General features: G+C 28.7%; 1 protein-coding gene across 1 annotated transcript in view; it reads left to right on the top strand.

Annotated features, from left to right (window-relative positions):
* Positions 1 to 19201, top strand: part of LOC127278031 (uncharacterized) — a 124739-nt gene extending 105538 nt beyond the window's left edge. Inside the window, exons 3-6 of the mRNA XM_051299526.1 lie at positions 4661 to 5263; positions 12903 to 13119; positions 14305 to 14442; positions 17646 to 19201. Of these exons, the coding sequence (XP_051155483.1) occupies positions 4661 to 5263; positions 12903 to 13119; positions 14305 to 14442; positions 17646 to 17689 (1002 nt within the window). The 3' untranslated portion in view covers positions 17690 to 19201. The remainder of the gene's footprint in view (positions 1 to 4660; positions 5264 to 12902; positions 13120 to 14304; positions 14443 to 17645) is intronic.
* Positions 19202 to 20609: the final 1408 nt, after the last annotated feature.

Genomic DNA, 20609 nt, shown 5'->3' with positions numbered 1-20609 from the left:
ACATTGAACTTTAGGTAACTAATAAATAATTACATAAATTTCCATAAATTACTGCAGAAAGTTTCGTAAATTACCGCATAAATTTCCATATATTTCCATAAATTTCAAAAAAAAAATTTTTTTCAATTATGCTTGATAATAAATTGTTAATTACAGCATAAGTGTCCATAAATTACCGAATAAATTTCCATAAATTTCCGAAAAAAAAATTTTCATTTTTTTATTTCTGCTTGATAATTAATTGTTAATTAGAGCATAAATGTCCATAAATTACCGCATAAATTTCCATACATTTCCATAAATTTCCAAAAAAATTTGTTAATTTTTGAAATCCTATGTCAGAAATTGACATGAAAAATGATTTTTTCTTTCTCAATTTCCATCTGTCAGAAAATAATTTTTTAAAGAAATTGTAAAAACGTTACAATTATTTTTAAAAGCTGCATTGACTACTTATATAATTTATTTGTTTATAAAATTTATACAAAAAAGTGAAACTTTTACAAACAAGAATCTTAAACAATCTTCCTTTCCTTCATGTAAAATTGATTAGGATTCACAGTTTTTTCTAAAAATTTTACTTTTTTATAATTTATTTAAACAATAATTGTTAAATAATTATAATTTGCAATACAGAATATATATACGGATAATTATTATTTTATTTACCGGTAATTATAACATTAAAACTGACTTTATTTCACCCTATCTGGATAACATAGCCGCATAGTACGTACGCAGATATATGTGCAAATTGTTTATTAAGAATAATATAAAAATTATAAATATTTTGTCCGGCCCACCATGAATATTTCATTCTTGAACATCAACTTTGAAGATTCTATATCAACTTTTACTCAATTCGAAAAAAAAATTTTCAATAATAGAAATTACTAAATCATGCGCTACACGGAGAATCACCCTAATAATATCTAGAATAATCTGTAAAGATTTTTAATTTAAAAATTCAAGAAAGTCGTATTTTTCAAAAATTTTGATTTTTGAAACGTTAATAACTCTGAAAAAAATAACTCTAGAAAATTCGCCAATAGATTAAAAAATGCGCATTAAAAATCTCTACAAAATGAAAGGAAAATAACGCTAGGTGTCTTAACATTTTTTTGAAGTTAGGAATAAAAAACTTTTTTTGAAGAAATGAAAAACACGAAAAAAACATAGTTAGACTTGATGAATCTTGCTAAAAATACTTTTATTTTATGTCCCCCTGCGAGATCTACAATTTAAAAAAAATTCATGACCAAAGCACTAGTGCTTAGAAAACTGCGCTTTAGTCGAGTTTTTGACGCAAGGTGTTATAAAAATTTTTTTAAAAAATCATTTTTGAACTCCTGAGGTAGAATAATCAATTGTCAAAAAATCACAATAGAAAATTTTCACCAATAGAATGCTTCCTATGAGAAAGCAATAATTGTGCGAGCAAGAGTCTTCTTCGCTTCCTCAAGGGCTGTGCGAAAGACTCTGCATTCTCCGCTCCGGCGATGTGGTCGGTGGACATATTTTCGCCAGATAACGCCTTACACAAATAGCAGCTAGGGCTCTTCTTGCAGTCAGCAAACCTGTGACCAGCTTCTCTGCACTTAAAGCAAGCAGCTGATCTGTCCGCCACCTTGCATCCTCTTGCGAGATGGACATACCGGAGGCATCGATGACACCGGATGACCATCACACGTCGTTTGATCGGGCAGGACATAAAGCCGATCTTTATGCGTCCCAATTTCTCCAGCCTGTCCGCATCTTCTTGGTCGGTGACTACAACCGCGAGCTTCATCCCTCGACGGTTGGGTCCTAAGACCTTCAGCTTCCTGCTTCCTGGCTTCAAGAGTACTGCTTTCTGGGCGTCCCGGACTTCTGCTCCTTGGGTAAGGCAATCCAGGTCGCGGATCTCAAGAGTGATCTTTCGATCCACCGTCTGCACCTTTTCCATGCTTCCCACCGCTTTGATGACCTCGGCGGTGAAGGCCTCCTTGTTGGACTCTGCTCCGATTTTAATCAACAGGTCTCCTTTCTTGGTGGGTCTTGCTGCCATGATTGTCGTGTGGCTGGTGTCGGGGTTTACTTCCTTACGAAGCTTCCCTAACACGTCAGCATTCGTTTTGTCCGAAACGACTCGGATCACCACGGTTGATCCTCTCGAATCTATCTTCTTCCTGGGCTGCTTAGGCTTTCGGTACCTCCTTCGCCTTAATTTCCTTCTTTGTTGGAGGTGTATCCTCTTTCTTCTTTTTGGCATTGGCCTCTGGGCTGCCAGTGCCTCGTTTCCGTTTCTGCGCCACCAAGACAGCGCGTTTTATCTCTCGGGCCTGGATGCGGTTCTGTTTCTCGACCCTGATCCTTCGATTTTCTCCTGCGAAACTCATAGCACTCAGCATACGTTCGTCACCGTTATCCGCTTTCTTGTGCTTGTTGTTCGCTTCTATAACGAGTTCCTGAAGAATTTTCAGTCCGTCCTTGATTGTCCTATTGACGTTCTTTTGTATGTCGCAAGATTTTACCATCTTTTCGACTTCCTCTCCGATCCGTTGATAATGTAAAACATTTATAATTCATTCAGTGAAGTAACTAGTCATATTAATATGATTTAGGCGTTTAGCAACCGGGAAAATAGGAAATTTAGCTCGACTGTAAATAACCCAGGAAATTAACTGAATTTAAAAAAATATCCGTGAATTTTGGAAAAGTTTGGCTTCTCGTTAAAATGGTCAAAAAATTTCGATTTAAATTGAATTTTTTCCAACAAAAGCAGTGCTATAGCTTGGAAGATGTGTTGCTTATAATACCTTTTAAATTTTCAGAGTGTATCTTTTGCCATATTTTATGTTAAATTGTTTATAAATAATATATTTAAATATATATGAGTGATTCTTCAAAAAAAGTCATTTAGCATGTTCTCAAGATTTTCTAAATAATTATAATTTTGTTTGGAAAATACCGAATCATATTTCATTTTTTAGTACTTTTTCTGAATATCGTACAAGAAAAAGTTGTAAATCTTTACTGTTTAATGTTTTTTTTTTCTAATTTTACCACTTAAAATGTAGGTTATCTAACATGTCCTCAAACCAATCTTCCAACACATAAAATAATTATTAAAAGCATGAGAATAAATATTTCATAAATTTTTTTTTGAAGATTTTCCAAAATATAAATATAATATTTCTTATAGTTTTTGTAAATATAGAAAATGAATTTTGTCGCCCAGTCTCGCGTCACTCCTATGACCTGTTGAATATTACATAATATTTCCGCTATAAGTAAAGTTATTTATTAATTAATGTGACAAATCTTGGTATTAACATCTCTTTCGTAATTCTACATAACATTTTTAAAAAAAAATTATTATTGGAATTTAAAAAAATAAAAATTCAGGAATTTTCAAAGATTCACAAGCTAAGGCGTCAATTCTCTGACTCAAATTAAAAAAAATTAAATAGATTTAAATTGTTCTCAATTTTTTTAGTATAAAGTTATCATATTCGAACATGTTAGGATAATCGAAATTTGAGGAAAATCATTTGATAATGAAATAATATTAAAAAAGTGTTGGAATCATCATTTCTGTGGTTCGCCATTAATTGAACCGCCGGATCGTAGAAGGGCATACGCGCAATGTATTTTAAATGGCGCGTGTGCGCTTCTACGATCCGGAGGTTCAATTCCTCTGATTCCTTTGAATAAAAATTCAGAATTTAAATGACCATCAATTGTTTATAAACTGTCACTAAAAAATCAACCTAAAAATTTTGAAAAGTGATCGCTGCTGTTTAGAAAATGTCTTATTCTCGTAAATTTTTCAAAATAAAATAATAAACTGTTTGTTAATTTATAATACCTTGACAAGTGAAATAAAAAAAAAATTTTTTTGTCCTACCTGCACGGAAAGTATGTATGTCATTTCGGGCACTTAGTGCGGGCGCAAAATAATACATTCTCGTCTGGGGGTGGGGTAAGCAGGCGGAAAGGTATTTTGCGCTCGCATGTTGATTTCTTTTTTTTTCTATAAAAAGTGAAAAAAAATTAGAATAATACAATATATCATTATCTTTTATTTTATTCGTTATTAAATATATGTAGCTTATTATTCACAACCCAAATTAATTTATGCATTCGTAGAATAAATATTCTGTTCTAAATAAATAAATATTATATTCTTAAAATTGTTTTCTTTTTTTTGATCTCCAAAATTCTAATAGTATGTTGACTTTAAAGTGCCATCACATCTTTTCATATAATTTAACTTTTTACTATAATGAGCAATTAGCTGTTCGAGCCCTCAATGCCATACTTTCCATGCAAGTAGGACAAAAAATCATGTTCGCACCAAAGGACGCAAAAAGTGATTGTGGCTCAGGCGAGAGTGGGGCAACCTCGGCGACCCGAAGCACCCGAGGCAAAGCCTCGGGTGCTTCGGGTCCCCTCGGTTGCCCAATTTCGCCTTCGCCGCAATCACCTCCTTTGCGCCCTTGATACGAAAATAACTTTTTTGGCTAAGGCAGCGACTACATTGGAAAGTAGATGTGCTGCATGGTATTTGAATTGAAAAAACCACACAAAAAATCAACACTTGTAAATCATTCAATTATTTAAGTTTTAAAAATTTGACTGCAATCACTAAATAATTTTATTTTTTTATTGATTCCAGAAAGCAAAAATTTCAGCGGCAAAAACTAGAGTTAAAGATGAAATCTTGAACGAGTACTATAAGAATAATACATTGTTAAAAGACAGAAAAAAGCTTAGTCTTGATGACGAGATAGAAGAGGAAACTGAACGTGAAGATAATGAAAAATCTAATACTCAAGAAGATAATATTCAGAAATCTAAGGAGATTAGTTTGGACAGTCATCATGAACCTGCTAATAGCAAAAGATTAAAAGTCAATCACCCAGTAATAACATCAAATGTTTTGATTTCTTGCGGAAACAATGCTATACCTGGAACAAGTAAACACAAAAATAAAGAATCTATAATGAGTCAAGATAAGAATCCACAATCTGAAGTCGGCCAAAAAAAAAATGAAGTACTTGCAATGCGTCAAGGTGAAAATGCTGACTCTGGAATCAGTCGTAACATAAATCCAGAACTTGAAATGGATCATCGCGAAAATGCAGAACATGCAATAGGTCAGGACGAAAATGAAGAACCACGAATAAATCAAAATGCAAATGCTGAGCATCAAATTAATGGAAGACCTCATGCAGTTAGGAGAATAAAATTGAACAAATATGATGTCTACAATAATCAGGTAATGATAATCTGGAATATTTTATAAACAATCACGGCACTTTGTGCAAAATTTTTAAATTCTTGAAGAAAAAGTTTTTCAGAAGTCACTTCAAATTTTTACCCTCGATAAATTTGCCATTTTCTTCATAAAAATTATTTGCTGATTAAGGGGACATTCCAGTTTAAAATGGGTAAAAAGAAGGCTTTTTTAGGATGTATTTTTAAAAAAACCATGACATTTATTCAGAAATTTTTGTTTACATGTTATAAACAACTTATTAAATAATATAAAAAAAATTTTTTTCCACTTTTAGTCCAAGATGCCGGAGCTGTACAACATTTTCAAAAATGTTCATTTTTCATGGGGGGAGTGATTCCAAGATTTCCAAAACAGATAGAGACATAAAATAAAAAAACATTTTCTTCGTTAGATGATTCTCTATGGATGGAACCTCAAAAAAGTGAAATTTTCGTTCCCTTATTTTTTTTAGAGCACTTTTTTCCCAAAACTTGAAAAAAACACACGTTTTTATTCAAAATTTATGCTATAGAAAAGACGGAAATGGAAAATTTTACAGTTTTCGAGGTTCCGTCCATAGCCATGATGATTGTGAATTAAACGCAGTTTGGTTTTTGAAAATCGGTTGAGTAGAACTCGAGATATCACTCCCCCCAGTTCAAAAAAAGACATTTCGAGAAAAACGCACTTAAAGTTTTTGTTAGGCAAGTTTGTATATTTAACCATCAAAATGGCGGATCCAATATGGCGGACGACTTTTTTAAACAAGCGTCGGATTTGCTTGAAAATCGTTACTCGGAGGTTTTCGGGGTCGCTGAGTACGAATCCGATGTCAGTTTTTAAAAATTCAAAATGGCGGATCCAATATGGCCGACGACTTCTTTAAACAAGCTTCGGATTTGCTTGAAAATCGTTACTCGGGGGTTTTCGGGGTCGCTGATTACGAATCCGATGTCAGTTTTCCAAAATTCGAAATGGCCATAATGGGTCTGCCATTTTGGTTTTTAAGAAACTGACATCAAATTCGTGATCAGCGACCCCAAAAACCCCTGAATAACGATTTTCAAGCAAATCTGACGCTTTTTAAAAAAATTCGTCCGCCATATTGGATCTGCCATTTTGAATTTTTGAAAACTGACACCGGATTCGTAATCAGCGACCCCGAGTAACGATTTTCAAGCAAATCCGACGCTTGTTTAAAAAAGTCGTCCGCCATATTGGATCCGCCATTTTGAATTTTTAAAAACGAATACCGGATTTGTAATAAGCAATCCCGAAAACCCACGAGTATCGAATTTCAAGTTAATCCGATGAATTTTAAAAAAAAGGTCCGCCATATTGGATCCGGCATTTTGAATTTCAAAAATGTTGATATTTAATTTGCAATCAGTAACCTCATATTCATTTATGTGTGTCTTTTTTGGAAAAGACAAATGAGGAAACATTTTGATCACTCGATTGCGTTCTAGTAATCCGTGCACAAAAAAATCTTTGACATGGCGTAGAATATACAATTATAACTTTTGTTTTACTTCGAATTTTGCAATAAACTTTTAGGGGAGTATTCTAGAGACTATGAGGAACCCGAAAATATAAAAAAAATCAATTTTTTCACATTTTGAACTGGAAAGTCCCCTTAATTGCTGCTATTTTTCTCAGTATCTTTAAAACAAATAATATTTTTTATTTATTATTCAATACTCAGAAAATTAGTTTCATTTATTAAATACATATTTTGATAAAATTATCATTGGAAAGTTATTAATTTTTAAATTACTTTAAGAGTAAAGCTATCTTTAAATTTATTTATTTTGTAAGCAAAAGTATATAGTGTAACGTTACATTAGCCATATTTAATTAAAAATTTTCTTCCTCTGCATCATGTAATATCAAATTCATTAAGTACATCTAAATTTTATACTTCTGTACTTTCCAAATACTTTAATTTTTGTCTTTCTGAAGTTTAATGTTATCTAATCTATGATAATTAATTTTCCAAATTCTATAAACTTAATTTTCAGTTACATTAAAAGAATTGAGCCAGTTTATGCAAATTAAATTTTAAATACGTCTTTGTAGAATCATAAGAAATTTTTTCACATTTTGAACAACATTTATAGTTGCATTTCAATTAAAATTACAATTTTTTGTCATTAAGAAGTAATTGTTAAATTTTAGGCTATATTACTTTAAATTAAAAATTTTTATTACATTGCAATCAAAGTTCTTTAAAATGTTTAAATTAAATTATTTGCGCCATACCTTCGATATATATATATATAAATATTTTAAAACGATAAGAATAAAATTTAAGGACAAATTAAGCATTTATGGGGGATTCTTCCTCAATCGTCCCAGCCAAAAAAAAGTTCTTGGATTGACTTGATACTTTGGTAAATTGTTGTCCTATTTGAAAGTAACAAATCCCTAAAATATTAACTCTTTAAAAAAAAATTGCAAAAAGTAGTGGGGGTTGAAGTTTTTTCGTTTAAGGTGACACTATCATTTTCAAATCACTGTAACTACGACAAATCTTTATGGATTTTAATTTTTATATAATGAATTTTAAAGCATTTTTTATGTACTTTTCAACGATTACAACGAAATTTTGGAAAAAAAATTTTTCACCCCCTTTTTTTCAAAATTAACTCTTATTTTTGAATTTTCATTCCTTTGGGTATTTTTAATTTTTTTTATTTTACTCTCATTAGAAAGCTGAGGTTTTTTCCAATGAGTTATGTAAATATAAAAGTGGGACAAAAAGAAGTTTGCGAGAAAAATAATATTAAATGACGCGGCGCGTCCAATCCATGGACGCAGTGGGCCCTGTCATAGCAAGTCGTGCCTATTTTACTTCAGTAATAGCTCTCTGCATTATACAGGGTTGAGACTGTCATTAAAATAGTGCCAGCATTACTGTTACTGAAAAAAATTTTTAATTTGGAAAATGATAAACTGAAGTTATTGCTAAATTGGATATTGTTTTTTTGATATGAAATTATTTATTTTTGTAATATTGAAAAACCTCTTTAAAATATATACTTGGGAGCAATTTAGAAAGATTGTTTTGAATTTAAAAAATGAATTGATTTTTAATTTAAAGAATGTCAAATTACTTTTTAGATTGTTTTTTACATTTTTTGGTGACTGTTTTTTGTTGAGAAACTCGTAAAGGGATTTTTTTAGTTTTTTTAATGAAAATGTCATATTCGGAAGCCCGCGAATATTTTTTTAATTCAAGCTTACCTCCCCTTTAGGCATAAAGGAATGATATTGAAGTGTGCCTTGTACAGTTTGAGCGTTATCGAATCTGTTATTTAAATTTTGAGCAGCCTCAACATGAGCGTCTTTGCTACTGTAAAAAGTTAGCGTTTCTTTACAATATTTTTGTGACCAATCAAAGAGAGCTTTGGCAGTTAGAATTCGATTCTCTAATGAGCATTGGAGACTGTAACGAGCAGCATTTCTTTTTATATTTGCTCCAATTCCATCACAGGGGCTGTTGCCATGAGCTGTAGCATGGAAATGCCATTCAGCTAATATTCTAAAATCTGTCTGATGAGCCAAAAGATTCGCGAAATTATTTTTGTTTTTAAAATGCTGCCCAGCACCATCCGTAAAGTAATATAACTTTTTAGGATTAAAATTGGTTTTTAGATAAGTAATTAAAATATTTTGGTATACGTAAACGGCAACAGTATCGTGAGTCAAATTGTCGGATATTATTGCTATACTCTTGTGCTCTAGTTTTTCAAATTGTTTATTATAAATAACCACTGTAAATATAGTGGCTTGGTCATTATTCCAATGAAAAGACTGAGCAGCATTTTGTAAAACAAAAGCATAATTCTCTGCAAAGTCACAAGTAATTAAAAATTCGTCATCTTGCAGAGAATATTTTAGACTGTTCATAAACGATGATTGCTCTTTTGCAATAAAATGATGTGACTTTAATTTATTCAATTTTTGGCAAAGTTCATTTACAAATTCGTCTGTGCTCATTACAATGGTATTTAAAGAGCATCTATCTGTTTGTGTCCATGAATCAAATTTAATTTCATCGATTTCATTTTCTTCAAAATATTCAATCAAATTTTCTTTAATTTTTGAATCATCAGGACAGTTCTGACAGCCTTCTAAATAACAAGTACTTGTTGGATTAGAACAAATAAGAAGATTTAAACAATCGTAATAATTTTCATAAATTACTTCGGGATCATTTGTCAATGTTTGAATATCTATGCTATCTAGCATTAATCTTACATTTTCATGGTACACGCAGACGCAAACGGTATGAGTTCCGCTGCTGCCTGCTAAAACGCAATTTGCTGGCCTCAATTGAGCAAATTTTGAAAAGCTTAAGGAAACATCTTTATACTCAGATGTAAAAAGAGAGTATAATTCTTTAAGATTACAAAGTATTAATCTTTTTTGGACATGCTCTCGACTCCCATCGCTTTTACGAACTGATATAAAGTCTTTTATTCCTGGTAATAAGCGACTATTATCATCTCGTTGATAAAAATTTGTTACCAAAATTTCTTTGTCAGAATCTAAAGGTTTTCCTTTTCTTGCAGCGGGAAGTGCTAAAATCCCCATCTCTGAAACTAACTTTTTTGCAGTTCTAACGTTGCGTTCGGACGCACCAAACATCGACATAATTTTTTGCCTGCCCAAAGATCTTGGAGCAAGCGTAAGAAGCTGAATTTTTTTAGCTATATTAGAAGTTGATTTAAATTCTTCAATAATTGTTTCTAAAACTTCAACGGCTTCTTTATGATATAAGTAACCGCATTGAGGTTTTGAAAAAGATACGAAATCGTTATCTTTATCATCATCAAAATCTTCACTTTCATTGTCACAAGAATTAATATTACAAGCAACAGTATCGGATGAATCTAAATCAGAAGAAGCTATATTAGGAAAAGAAGAATTCAATTCTGAATTTAAAACACCTTGAACAGATTTTAATTTACCGAGCTCTTTTCTGCATTTAGAACAAATTTTTGAAAATTCTGGTAATGTCGGAAATTTTTCTCTGATTTTACTCGAAATTTTAAGCAAATCATTTGATTTGTGATTCTCTTTTCCAAGAGGATTTGCACATTCATTCCTCCAAACAAGTTTGGAGTCTTTTTTGACTTCTGCCATTTAAAGAAAGATAGTATTTTTAAATATACTATGCTTATAAATATAAATAAAATCAAAAATAGAAATAATCGTTAACTTGCCTTGAAAAAACTTACCTTGAAACACAATATGCACAAAATAAATTGTGAAAGCAAATTATTTGAATACAGTCTTGTTTCTTATATTCGCAGAGATCAATGTTATTTTCGAGTTACAGAAAAATCATAAACCATCTAGCGAAAAGTCGGGGAACTAGTAAAAGCGAGGGAAACATTTGAAAACGACAAAACAATAATATGTAGACAATTTAATTAAAGAAATATTTAAATTTCACTACTATTAATTAATTAATTTATGCACGCAATTATTTATTTATAAACTTATTTTGAAAAGTAAACATTCATAAAATAATATAATATACATAAATTTAGAATAATTTATATAATAAACAAAAAATATAATGAAAATATATAAATGTAGAAAATTTTTATTTTATTTATTAATATTCAATTGCACTAATAATCAAGTGAAGTTAATAAAATGATGTTCCATCAACAGCTTTAATACTGAAAGGTAAGAAAACAGGACGATAGGGCCTTCTGCGTCCATGGTTTGGGCGCGCCGCGTCATTTGATATTATTTTTCTCGCAAACGAAAAAACTTCAACCCCCACTACTTTTTGCAATTTTTTTTAAAGAGTTAATATTTTAGGGATTTGTTACTTTCAAATAGGACAAAAATTTACCAAAGTATCAAGTCAATCCAAGAACTTTTTTTTTGGCTGGGACGATTGAGGAAGAATCCCCCTTATTTGGATTGAAATAATTGATGATTTGACATATTTTCAATCACTTCAATATATTTAAATTTAAAACATTGTAATTAGGTATCATTATGGAGTGTTACGTTTTATAAAAAAGTTGTTTATTTTTAACCTAGGTTTCGTCGTCGGGTTTAGACCATAGCATAACATAAAGTAATTACGCAACGTTACTTTTACATTTAGATTTAAGCCTATAAGTATAGAAAGATTTTTTCCTCGAGTTTACTTCCTGCTGCTGATTAAAAAAGCTGTAGGTCAAGTTACTCAGTTATCAAGTGCACTATAGAATTTACTATGGGAACACTAAATAACGTTTCTTTAAAAGGATAGAGATATATAATATTTAATCTAATACAGGCATTTTTCGACTTATTTTCCAAAAATTTGACTTTTTTGACTTTACTTACAAATATTATAGCAAAATACAACTTTCTTCAAGCAAATTACTTTGACTTTTATAAGGTAAAAAAATAACCAAATATTTGGAACTTTATTTTTGATTAATTTTTCTATATGATAAATAAATTTTCGAAATATTTAACTAAATATTTTTAAATAATTGAAATTTTATAAAATTTATGAAAATAAGTTTTCGAAAAATTTTAATTGCAAATTTTTGAAATAATTGAATTTTAAAAAATGAAAAATCAAAATGAAAATGAATGTAAATAAAAGGTATAATAAAATATTATTAAAAAAACTACTTTTTGAAATTTTTGTTATTATAATCTTTTAAAATTCAATTCAAAATATCTGAAAAAAAGAATTACATTAAATTTTTTTTTAAATCTAATTGTTTAGAACTATTATTAAAATTTTAAAGAAAGCAATTATTTTCAAAATTTTCAATTGAAATTCTCCAAAATACTTATTAAATTTTCAAGTTGTCTAAAAGTTTAATTATTTTTGAAGACTGACATTACACCTATCAACAAAGAAATATAAGAAAATTTTTTTAAAATGTGCTTTATTATGGATTTGTGTTTCAAATTTAATGAATTTTAATTATTTGGAAATTTTTTAATTATTTGTAATTAAAAAATCTATTATCATTCAAAATTTTTGTTTAAAACTAATTTTAATTTTTTTTATTTTATAATTTTTAAAAATAGTATTATTTTCAATATTTTGGATTATATATTTTTAATAATTCATCTTTATTACTTTAAAAATTATTTAAAATAATTGATTCAGTGAAGAAGTTTAGTTAAAATTCTTTTCAATTTTAAAAATCGTTAACTTTCAGAATGATTGAAGTTGAAATTTTTAAAAATTATTTAAAAATTCTTGTAGAAAAAGAAACAGCAAACGTATTTAAATTTTTTTACTTAACAAAATTATTTAATTTTTGATTAATTGAAGTTATTAATCAAGGAAAAATAACATAACATTTTTGTGATACTAAGGAATAGTATAAACGACTTTGTTTTGTCTTTTTTAAATTTCCAATTGACTAAAACGACTTTTTTCGAGTCTTGAAGTCGATCTGAAGACTGTATATATTGTCTCATGATGATCATTAGTCCAAATTATAATGCTAGTTATGTGTCCTGACGTGTGACTTTTTGCTCAATGACTGACAATCCGTATTGTTCAACATTTTCCTGGAATTGTAAGATAACTGACAAAGGAATGTAAAATAATACAAAGAAAACATTTATTTTGACAATATTTTTACATTTTCAGACGTATCTTGGTGGAGGAATAATGATTTTAACCGAAGATTGGAATGATATTAAACGTTCAAGAAGTAATGGATGCTTTATAATAAATTTAGCACTTTGTATTTGGGGCGACGATTTAAAAAATATGTGCTTGGATGAAACAAGGGCTGGTCCCCGCGATGAAGAACAAGTTCAAGTTCGGACACAAATTCCAAACAAAATGATTAGGGCCATGGAAGGTAATTACAAAATATAATTATGTATGTAAATTTTTAAAATGCAGTAGTAAATTTGGGTGTTCTACTTTATATATTCTTTTAAATTTGAGACGTCTAGAATTAAGCAAAGTTACAATTAATATAAAACGTTAAAGTAAATCAATCATAAAAGTAATTTGTCTAAATGTTTTTCCCTATTTTACTTCATCGAATCAATATTTCTCAAATGTACAAAATTGATAAATAATTAAAACTGTTTCATTTATAATTATAATGAACTCAAAATGTAAAATATCAGTGATATAAAGTAAGCCTATCAGTTTATTTCGAATTCGAAATATAAAACTTTATGTTACTTATTTTTTAAAATTAAAACTCATTTAGGGCTTAAACGTATGTTAAATATGTATATGGAGGAATATTTCAAATTTAAAGTTATCTTTAATTTGAACTCAAAATTTTATTAACTACTAAAGTTTGCAAAGTTAATGCTTGCAAAAGCGGGGTGTAAGTTGAATACTAAAAAAATTATTATTCAATAATTAGTTACAATTTTCCATCAATGTAACACTTGAATTTGATAACTTAATAGGGTTTTAATTAAATAAAAAAAACTTCATGAAATTTGCATTTACAGTTTTTTAGAAAATAAAGTTTAAAAACTTTAACTTGATTTTGATTTTTTACAGATTTAGAGAATATAAGTTTTAGAAAACCCTAATTATTTCAAAAAATAAAATTTCTGAAATATATTTAATAATCCTTAAACGAAATAAATGTACAAGATAATGACGAAGTATTTACTAGAATTCATCGAGAAGTGATCTCTTAAATACTTTGGCATATATTAGGGTGTCTAACAAGGGTTGAAAAAAAATTTACTGATTCTTGACTTTTTACTAAATTCATAATAAATTAATTTAACAATATATTAACTTCTATTTATACTGAAAAATGGTAATAAAAATCATTTTAAGTCTTAATAGATCAATAAAAAATGAGAATTTTTGAATAAATTAATAGAAATTTATCTGACTTTGAATGATAAAAAAAAATCCTCTACAATTTTCCCTGACTGTCAGACACCCTAATAAAAGCACACGATTTGTATAAGATGAAATGACCATAATTTGAACATTCATAAAAAAATTTTCTGCTATTTCACTTAATAAATAAACAATCCTTTTCTTTATTTCAATATCATAGAAGTGTATAAAGATAGACTAATAAAACAAGGAGCAAAAGGACAGAAAAAATTAAAGGAATTGGTTGGTAGAGTAAGGAAGACCTTAACGTCGAAAATAAACGACCTGAATAAACCTAAAAATAGAAGAGAGAGAATTCGTAAGTTAAATTATATTTTGTAATATTTTATTTTAACATTTCCATGGATGATTTGTTCTTTTTAAAAATTTTGTTTGTACATTCGTTAAAAAAATTTGTTTAATTTTTTTGCTTGGAAATTTGAGATTTTCAAAAAAAAATTCATACAAGGGAACAGAAACTGGGCACAATTCAGAACAGAATAATATATATGTATTTTTTGTCCTACCCGCACGGAAAGCACGTCATTTCGAGCACTTAGAATAGAGGCAAAGTATCACTTTGCATGCGCTTAGTTTACCCTCGAGGTGTAATGGAGATGCATTTTGGCATTTTTAAGAGAGAGCGGGCGCAATAATTATTTTCATACCAAGGACTCAAAGTAGGTGATTGCGGCGATGGCAAGATTAAGGGGGCACCCGCAGTTGTAACGCCAAAAAATAGACATTTTTCCCGAATTTTTTTCTCGTAAAGCATTAATTTTTTTAAAATATCTTTAATAATATTTAATAATATTTAATAATATTTTTTTACCTAAAAGTACATGCTTAAAAGTTGAATTTGAAAAAAAGAAATGTTAAAAGTAGGGGAGGATGGGGCAAGGATAGTTAGGTAAGATATTTTTGGATCTAGCGGTGAAATTTAAACTGGCATCAGAAAAAGAATAGTATCGTTCGAAAGCCTGTTTATTTAGCTACAATTTTGCTATACATTGTTTTCTTGTAGATTGCAATGCCTTCGAGATAATATTGGAAAAGTAAAAAAAAATTTTTAACTATCCTTGCCCCACTAGTGGGGCAAAGATAGTTGAAAATTTGTTTTTACTAAGAATGATACAAAAAATCATGAAATTTGATTTTCCATTGTTTCAAGGTATCGAATTATATTTGTCAAGACTTAACAATAAAAATTATTATTCTAATTAAATCGAATCATGTTTAATACAACTTAGCAGTTAAGGATGATAATTTTTATCAAAAAAACATGTTTTTTGTGAATTTTTTGAAAAACAAAAAAATTATTAAATCGCGATCCATAAAAAGTAATTAGCATTTCGTTTGCAATTAAAAAATTGTGTTAGCCAGACATTACCTTGTCATAAGTATTACAACAAGGCACTAACTAGTTTTGCCCCGTGAGCGCTTTTTTCGAATTATCACAAATTTTTAGTACAAAAAAATTTTTTTTTTAAAAAACGAATATGATATTCGTTTTCAGCACAAAATTTTACACCAGAAAACATTTACGCAACCAAATATATTTAATAAATTATATCCGCAAAAATAAGATTGAATAATAAAAATAAGGTGAAAATATTTTAGCAAAACTGAGAATTAACACAAATGGGCACGTAGCTTCTACAAATAGTGTCCCCGCAAGCTCAAATTTTTACTGTCGTCTTTTGGTGTTAAGACGAGTGTACATGATAAATGACCCGTTTTTTTGACGAGCCGTTTCTGTATTAGAGCCACTAACTATCCTTGCCCCTTAACTATCCTTGCCCCACTCTCCCCTATTAATTAGTTCTAAAGTTATGTTCTGCTGAAGTGACGTCCTCCTGGAAAACATGGTTTGCGGTGACCAACAGTACGGAAATTTGATTCGTCGGAAATCAAAAATTGCAACGAATTTACATATATTGAAAGATTATTATCTAGTCCTTGTTCAAAGAATTTATGAAAAAAAATATTTGACAAAATGGCGACCTGTCAAAGTTGAACGTTCAATTTTCATAAAAAAAGGTCGTTTTGCAGCTGTAAAAAGAAAAGTTTTGCTTAAAAAAATCAATCCTTCGATCAAGGACTAGATTGTTGAAAAAATATGTAAAATTTCGAGACAATCGGTTCAGCAGTTTTTAAGTAAGAATAGTTTATTTATTTTGGTATGTAGGTTGTTTATTATTATCCAATCATGACTTTTTTTATTTAAAGCTAATTTTTTAATACCACTTTTTTAAAAAGAAAGTTTTTATTGTGTTCATAATATGAATGCATTAGAATATGGAGGTAATATTACACTGTCCGACAAAATTCAACTTTTTTTTTCACACACGAATAAATCAATGATTTTCAGAAACTAGGAACAAAAAAAAGATACCCGTGTCTGGCCGTTTTGCTAGATCAGGTCATTTTTTGTTTTTTGGGGTAAAAACAACCCTTAATTGACAGGTGATAGGAAATCTTGTACAAATAAATAATTTTTTATGAAACCTGGTATCTCGGGGTTTTCCGGGTCGCTGATTACGAATCTGATGTCAGATTTTCAAAATTCAAAATGGCGGATCCAATATGGCGGTCGAAATTTATAAAAGTTCATCGAATTCACTTGAAACTTGTTACTTGAAGGTTTTTGGGGTCGCTGATAACGAATATGAAGTCAGATTTTGAAAATTCAAAATGGCGGATCCAATATGGCGGTCGAAATTTATAAATATTAATTATTTTTTATAAAACTTGGTGTCTAGGTGTTTTTGGAGTCGCTGAGTACGAATCTGAAGTCAGATTTTTAAAATTCAAAATGTCAGATTCAATATGGCGTTTCAAATTTATAAAAGTTCGTCGAATTCACTTGAAACTTGTTACTTGAAGGTTTTTGGAGTTGCTGATTACGAATTTGATGTCGGGTTTTCAAAATTCAAAATGGCGGATTCACTATGGTGGTCGAAATTTATAAATGTTATTATGTCATTATCAGCGACCTCAAAAACTCCTAGACACCAAGTTTTATAAAAAATAATTAATATTTATAAATTTCGACCGCCATATTGGATCCGCCATTTTGAATTTTCAAAATCTGACATCATATTCGTTATCAGCGACCCCAAAAACCTTAAAGTAACAAGTTTCAAGTGAATTCGATGAACTTTTATAAATTTCGACCGCCATATTGGATCCGCCATTTTGAATTTTGAAAATCTGACATCAGATTCGTAATCAGCGACCTGGAAAACCCCGAGATACCAGGTTTCATATAAAATTATTTATTTGTACAAGATTTCCTATCACCTTTCAATTAAGGGTTGTTTTTACCCCTAAAAACAAAAAATGACCTGATCTAGCAAAACGGCCAGACACGGGTATCTTTTTTTTGGTCCTAGTTTCTGAAAATCATTGATTTATTCGTGTGTGAAAAATCGTGTCGGACGGTGTTATTGATGAAAATTATAAGTTGATAAAAATAATATTAAATACAAACTGTTAAAAGAAATTTATTTTTTATTACAGCTGATGATGAGAGTGATGAAGAGGATGGCCTTGTCGAAGAATAAATTACAAGCCTCGAACTAAGTACCTAAATTAAGGAAAAGTACTTAATTTTAAAAAGAGTACGTAAAAGTACTTAAATTTGACCAAAACTATTTAAAGTACGTAATTTACACTAAAAGTACTTAAATTACGTAGTTTTTATTTAAAAAAAAGTTTTTGATATATCTATTTTTTAAGACTATTTATTTATATATATATATATATATATATAGTAATTAAAAATCAGGAAAAAGGGGTAAATTCAATTATATCTTAAAACACGGTAAATTATATAAGTCTCCTATGTATGAAATCATTAGAGTTAATTTTTCAGTGTAAAATAGAAAATAATTGTTTAATATTTGAGTAAAATTTACGGTTTTTAAAAATTTCATTATAAGTTTTTAAACAAAATTTTATCATTGTTTTTCAAAGTGTTGCTTATATTATAAAAATTAAATTTTTAACATAAGCTGACTAAAAATGTTACTTTAATATTAAAATTATTTTTAAAACTCATAAAAATAGGTATTTTAAATAAAATACATAAACTTGCTGCAGAAACTATATCACTAAATACATTTTTAAATTACAAATCATCATTTTGAATAATAAAAGTAAAAAATCTTGGTACGTAAATTAGTCCCCATTTTCTCCTCTTTTGTTACTTAAGGTACCTAATTTTTAATGCCAAAGCGAGTTTAAGGCCTGAAATTATCGTCGAAGAAATAGGTAACCAAAAATATAGGTGCTCTCGTTTTAAAGAAAATGTTTTCGGTTAGAAATTTGTTTCCATTATCAATGGTCTCATATACTACAATGTTTTTTCGGTATTTTATTAACACGTTCGCATAGAAAAATGTCGTTATTTTTATTTAAAGACAAAATTTTTCCAAAAATTTTACAAATAAGGTGAATGTCCCAATTTGGGAACACTGAATATGGAAAGCTTTTATAGTTATAAAAATTTTATCTATTACAAATATACACGAAATTAAATAAAACAAAATTTGCAACATTATTTTAAGGTGACTTTCGTTTTAATTTGCATTTATGTAAAAACTGTCCACATATTTTTTCATGTTCCCAAATTGGGACATTTACCTTACTGTGTAATATAAATTCTGTATATAAATTGGTGTATAAAATAGGAAAATTGAAGCAGCGCCAAATATTAATAATACTTTGTAATATTTAAGTAGTGTTTATGAATTCAGAAAATAACTTTTCAGCGTTTGTTTATAAAGTTTTATTTAATAATTTAAGTTTGTATTTTGTTTTGTAAATCAAAAAAAGTGATGTAAATTTAATTTAATTTTATTTCTCTCAAGTGATAAAATATGTTAAAATTGTCTAGTATATAAGAAAAGCACATAATAGCTGCTGAAAGTAAAATCTTTTTAATGTCAGTTAATAAATGTAATGTGATTTAAATAAGCTGCAGTCGAATGTACCTACATAAAATTATTTTATTACTGCAATATTGTTTTCGATGATAAAAATAAAAATAAAATTAAAAGTATGTAATTTCATTATTTGGTTGGTATTTTTTATGAATTTCAAGAAATTTATCACTCACATAATACAAATTTTTTAAAATTGCTTTCTCAAACAATATTTATATTATAATATCTTTTAGAGTTTTGAACCAATTAAATTGTAATTTTTAATCACTGAACAAAATCTTTATAGCTTCCGAAAAATGTAAGAATAATTTTTTTTACATTTCTTATTGTTTATTTATAATTTTTGTCAATTTACGAACGGAGACGACTGGGATGGTTCATATGTTTTTTTATTTGCATTTTTTAAAAACACTTGGATCAATCAGACTTTTGTTGTAACTGTTTTATTTTGTCAAATGGTTAATTTATCGAAAGTTATACTTCATTTATTATTTGTTTAAACAACTTATTCTTTTTATTTGATAACTTTTATTGTATTGAACCTAGAAAAACGCATTTTTTCCTAATTTTGCAATTTATCAAGCTGAATATAGTAACAGGTAAAGAATAAATATGCAATTATTATTTAAACCATTGTTTAAACAATTTATTATTGTTATTTACTAACTTTTTTTGCACTGCACCTGGAAAAACGCAGTTTTTTCCTAATTTTGCAATTTATGAAGCTCAAGCTGAATATAATAACAGATAAAAAATAAACATGCAATTATTATTGTATTCAGCATGATAAATTGCAAAATTGGCAGAAAACTGCATCACTATAGGTACACTGTGAAAAAAGTTAGTAAATAGCAACAATTAGTTATTTAAACAATATTTAAAATAAGGATTTCATATTTAACGTTTTTATTATTATATTCAGTATGATAAATTGCAAAATTGGGAAAAAAGTGCATCTTTCCAGGCGCTCTGTAAAAAAAGTTATAAAATGGGAACAATTATTTGTTTAAAAAATTTTAATAAATAGTGGTGCCAAAGGTAATTCTAAATTTTATTTTATTTATATATTTAGAATTAATAACTACTACGAAAAGTTAACAAATTTTCAGTAATATGCTACTGTCTATGGGTATTCGGAAATGTTATAAATTATTCATAATAAATTGTTTAAACAAATAAAGAATGCAACATAACATTAATAAAATACACTATTGGGCGACGTATAACAGTTCTAGAAAAAAAACTTAATGATTTAAAGTCTATTTTGTAATTTATAATTAAGAAAACATTTGACCGGCGAAGGTTAATCACATTTTTCGCAATTATATTTCATAAAAACATGTTCTACATATGTAAAATAATAAACTATTAAATATTTCATGGGTCACCTATGTGGTGACCCATGAAGGTCAACACATAGGTAGACCCATGTGTAAAGACCCATGTGTAGACCTATATGAGATCCTACGTGGGTCACTACATGGGTCACCATATGGGATCCCATGTGGTGACCTACATAGGTTTTTTCAGTAGGGTA

This window comes from Leptopilina boulardi, unplaced genomic scaffold, assembly GCF_019393585.1.
Source record: "Leptopilina boulardi isolate dan_hultmark-lab unplaced genomic scaffold, ZJU_Lbou_2.1 LbouV2_194, whole genome shotgun sequence".
Lineage (NCBI taxonomy): Eukaryota > Metazoa > Arthropoda > Insecta > Hymenoptera > Figitidae > Leptopilina > Leptopilina boulardi.
This window is presented reverse-complemented; position numbering and strand designations above follow the sequence as displayed.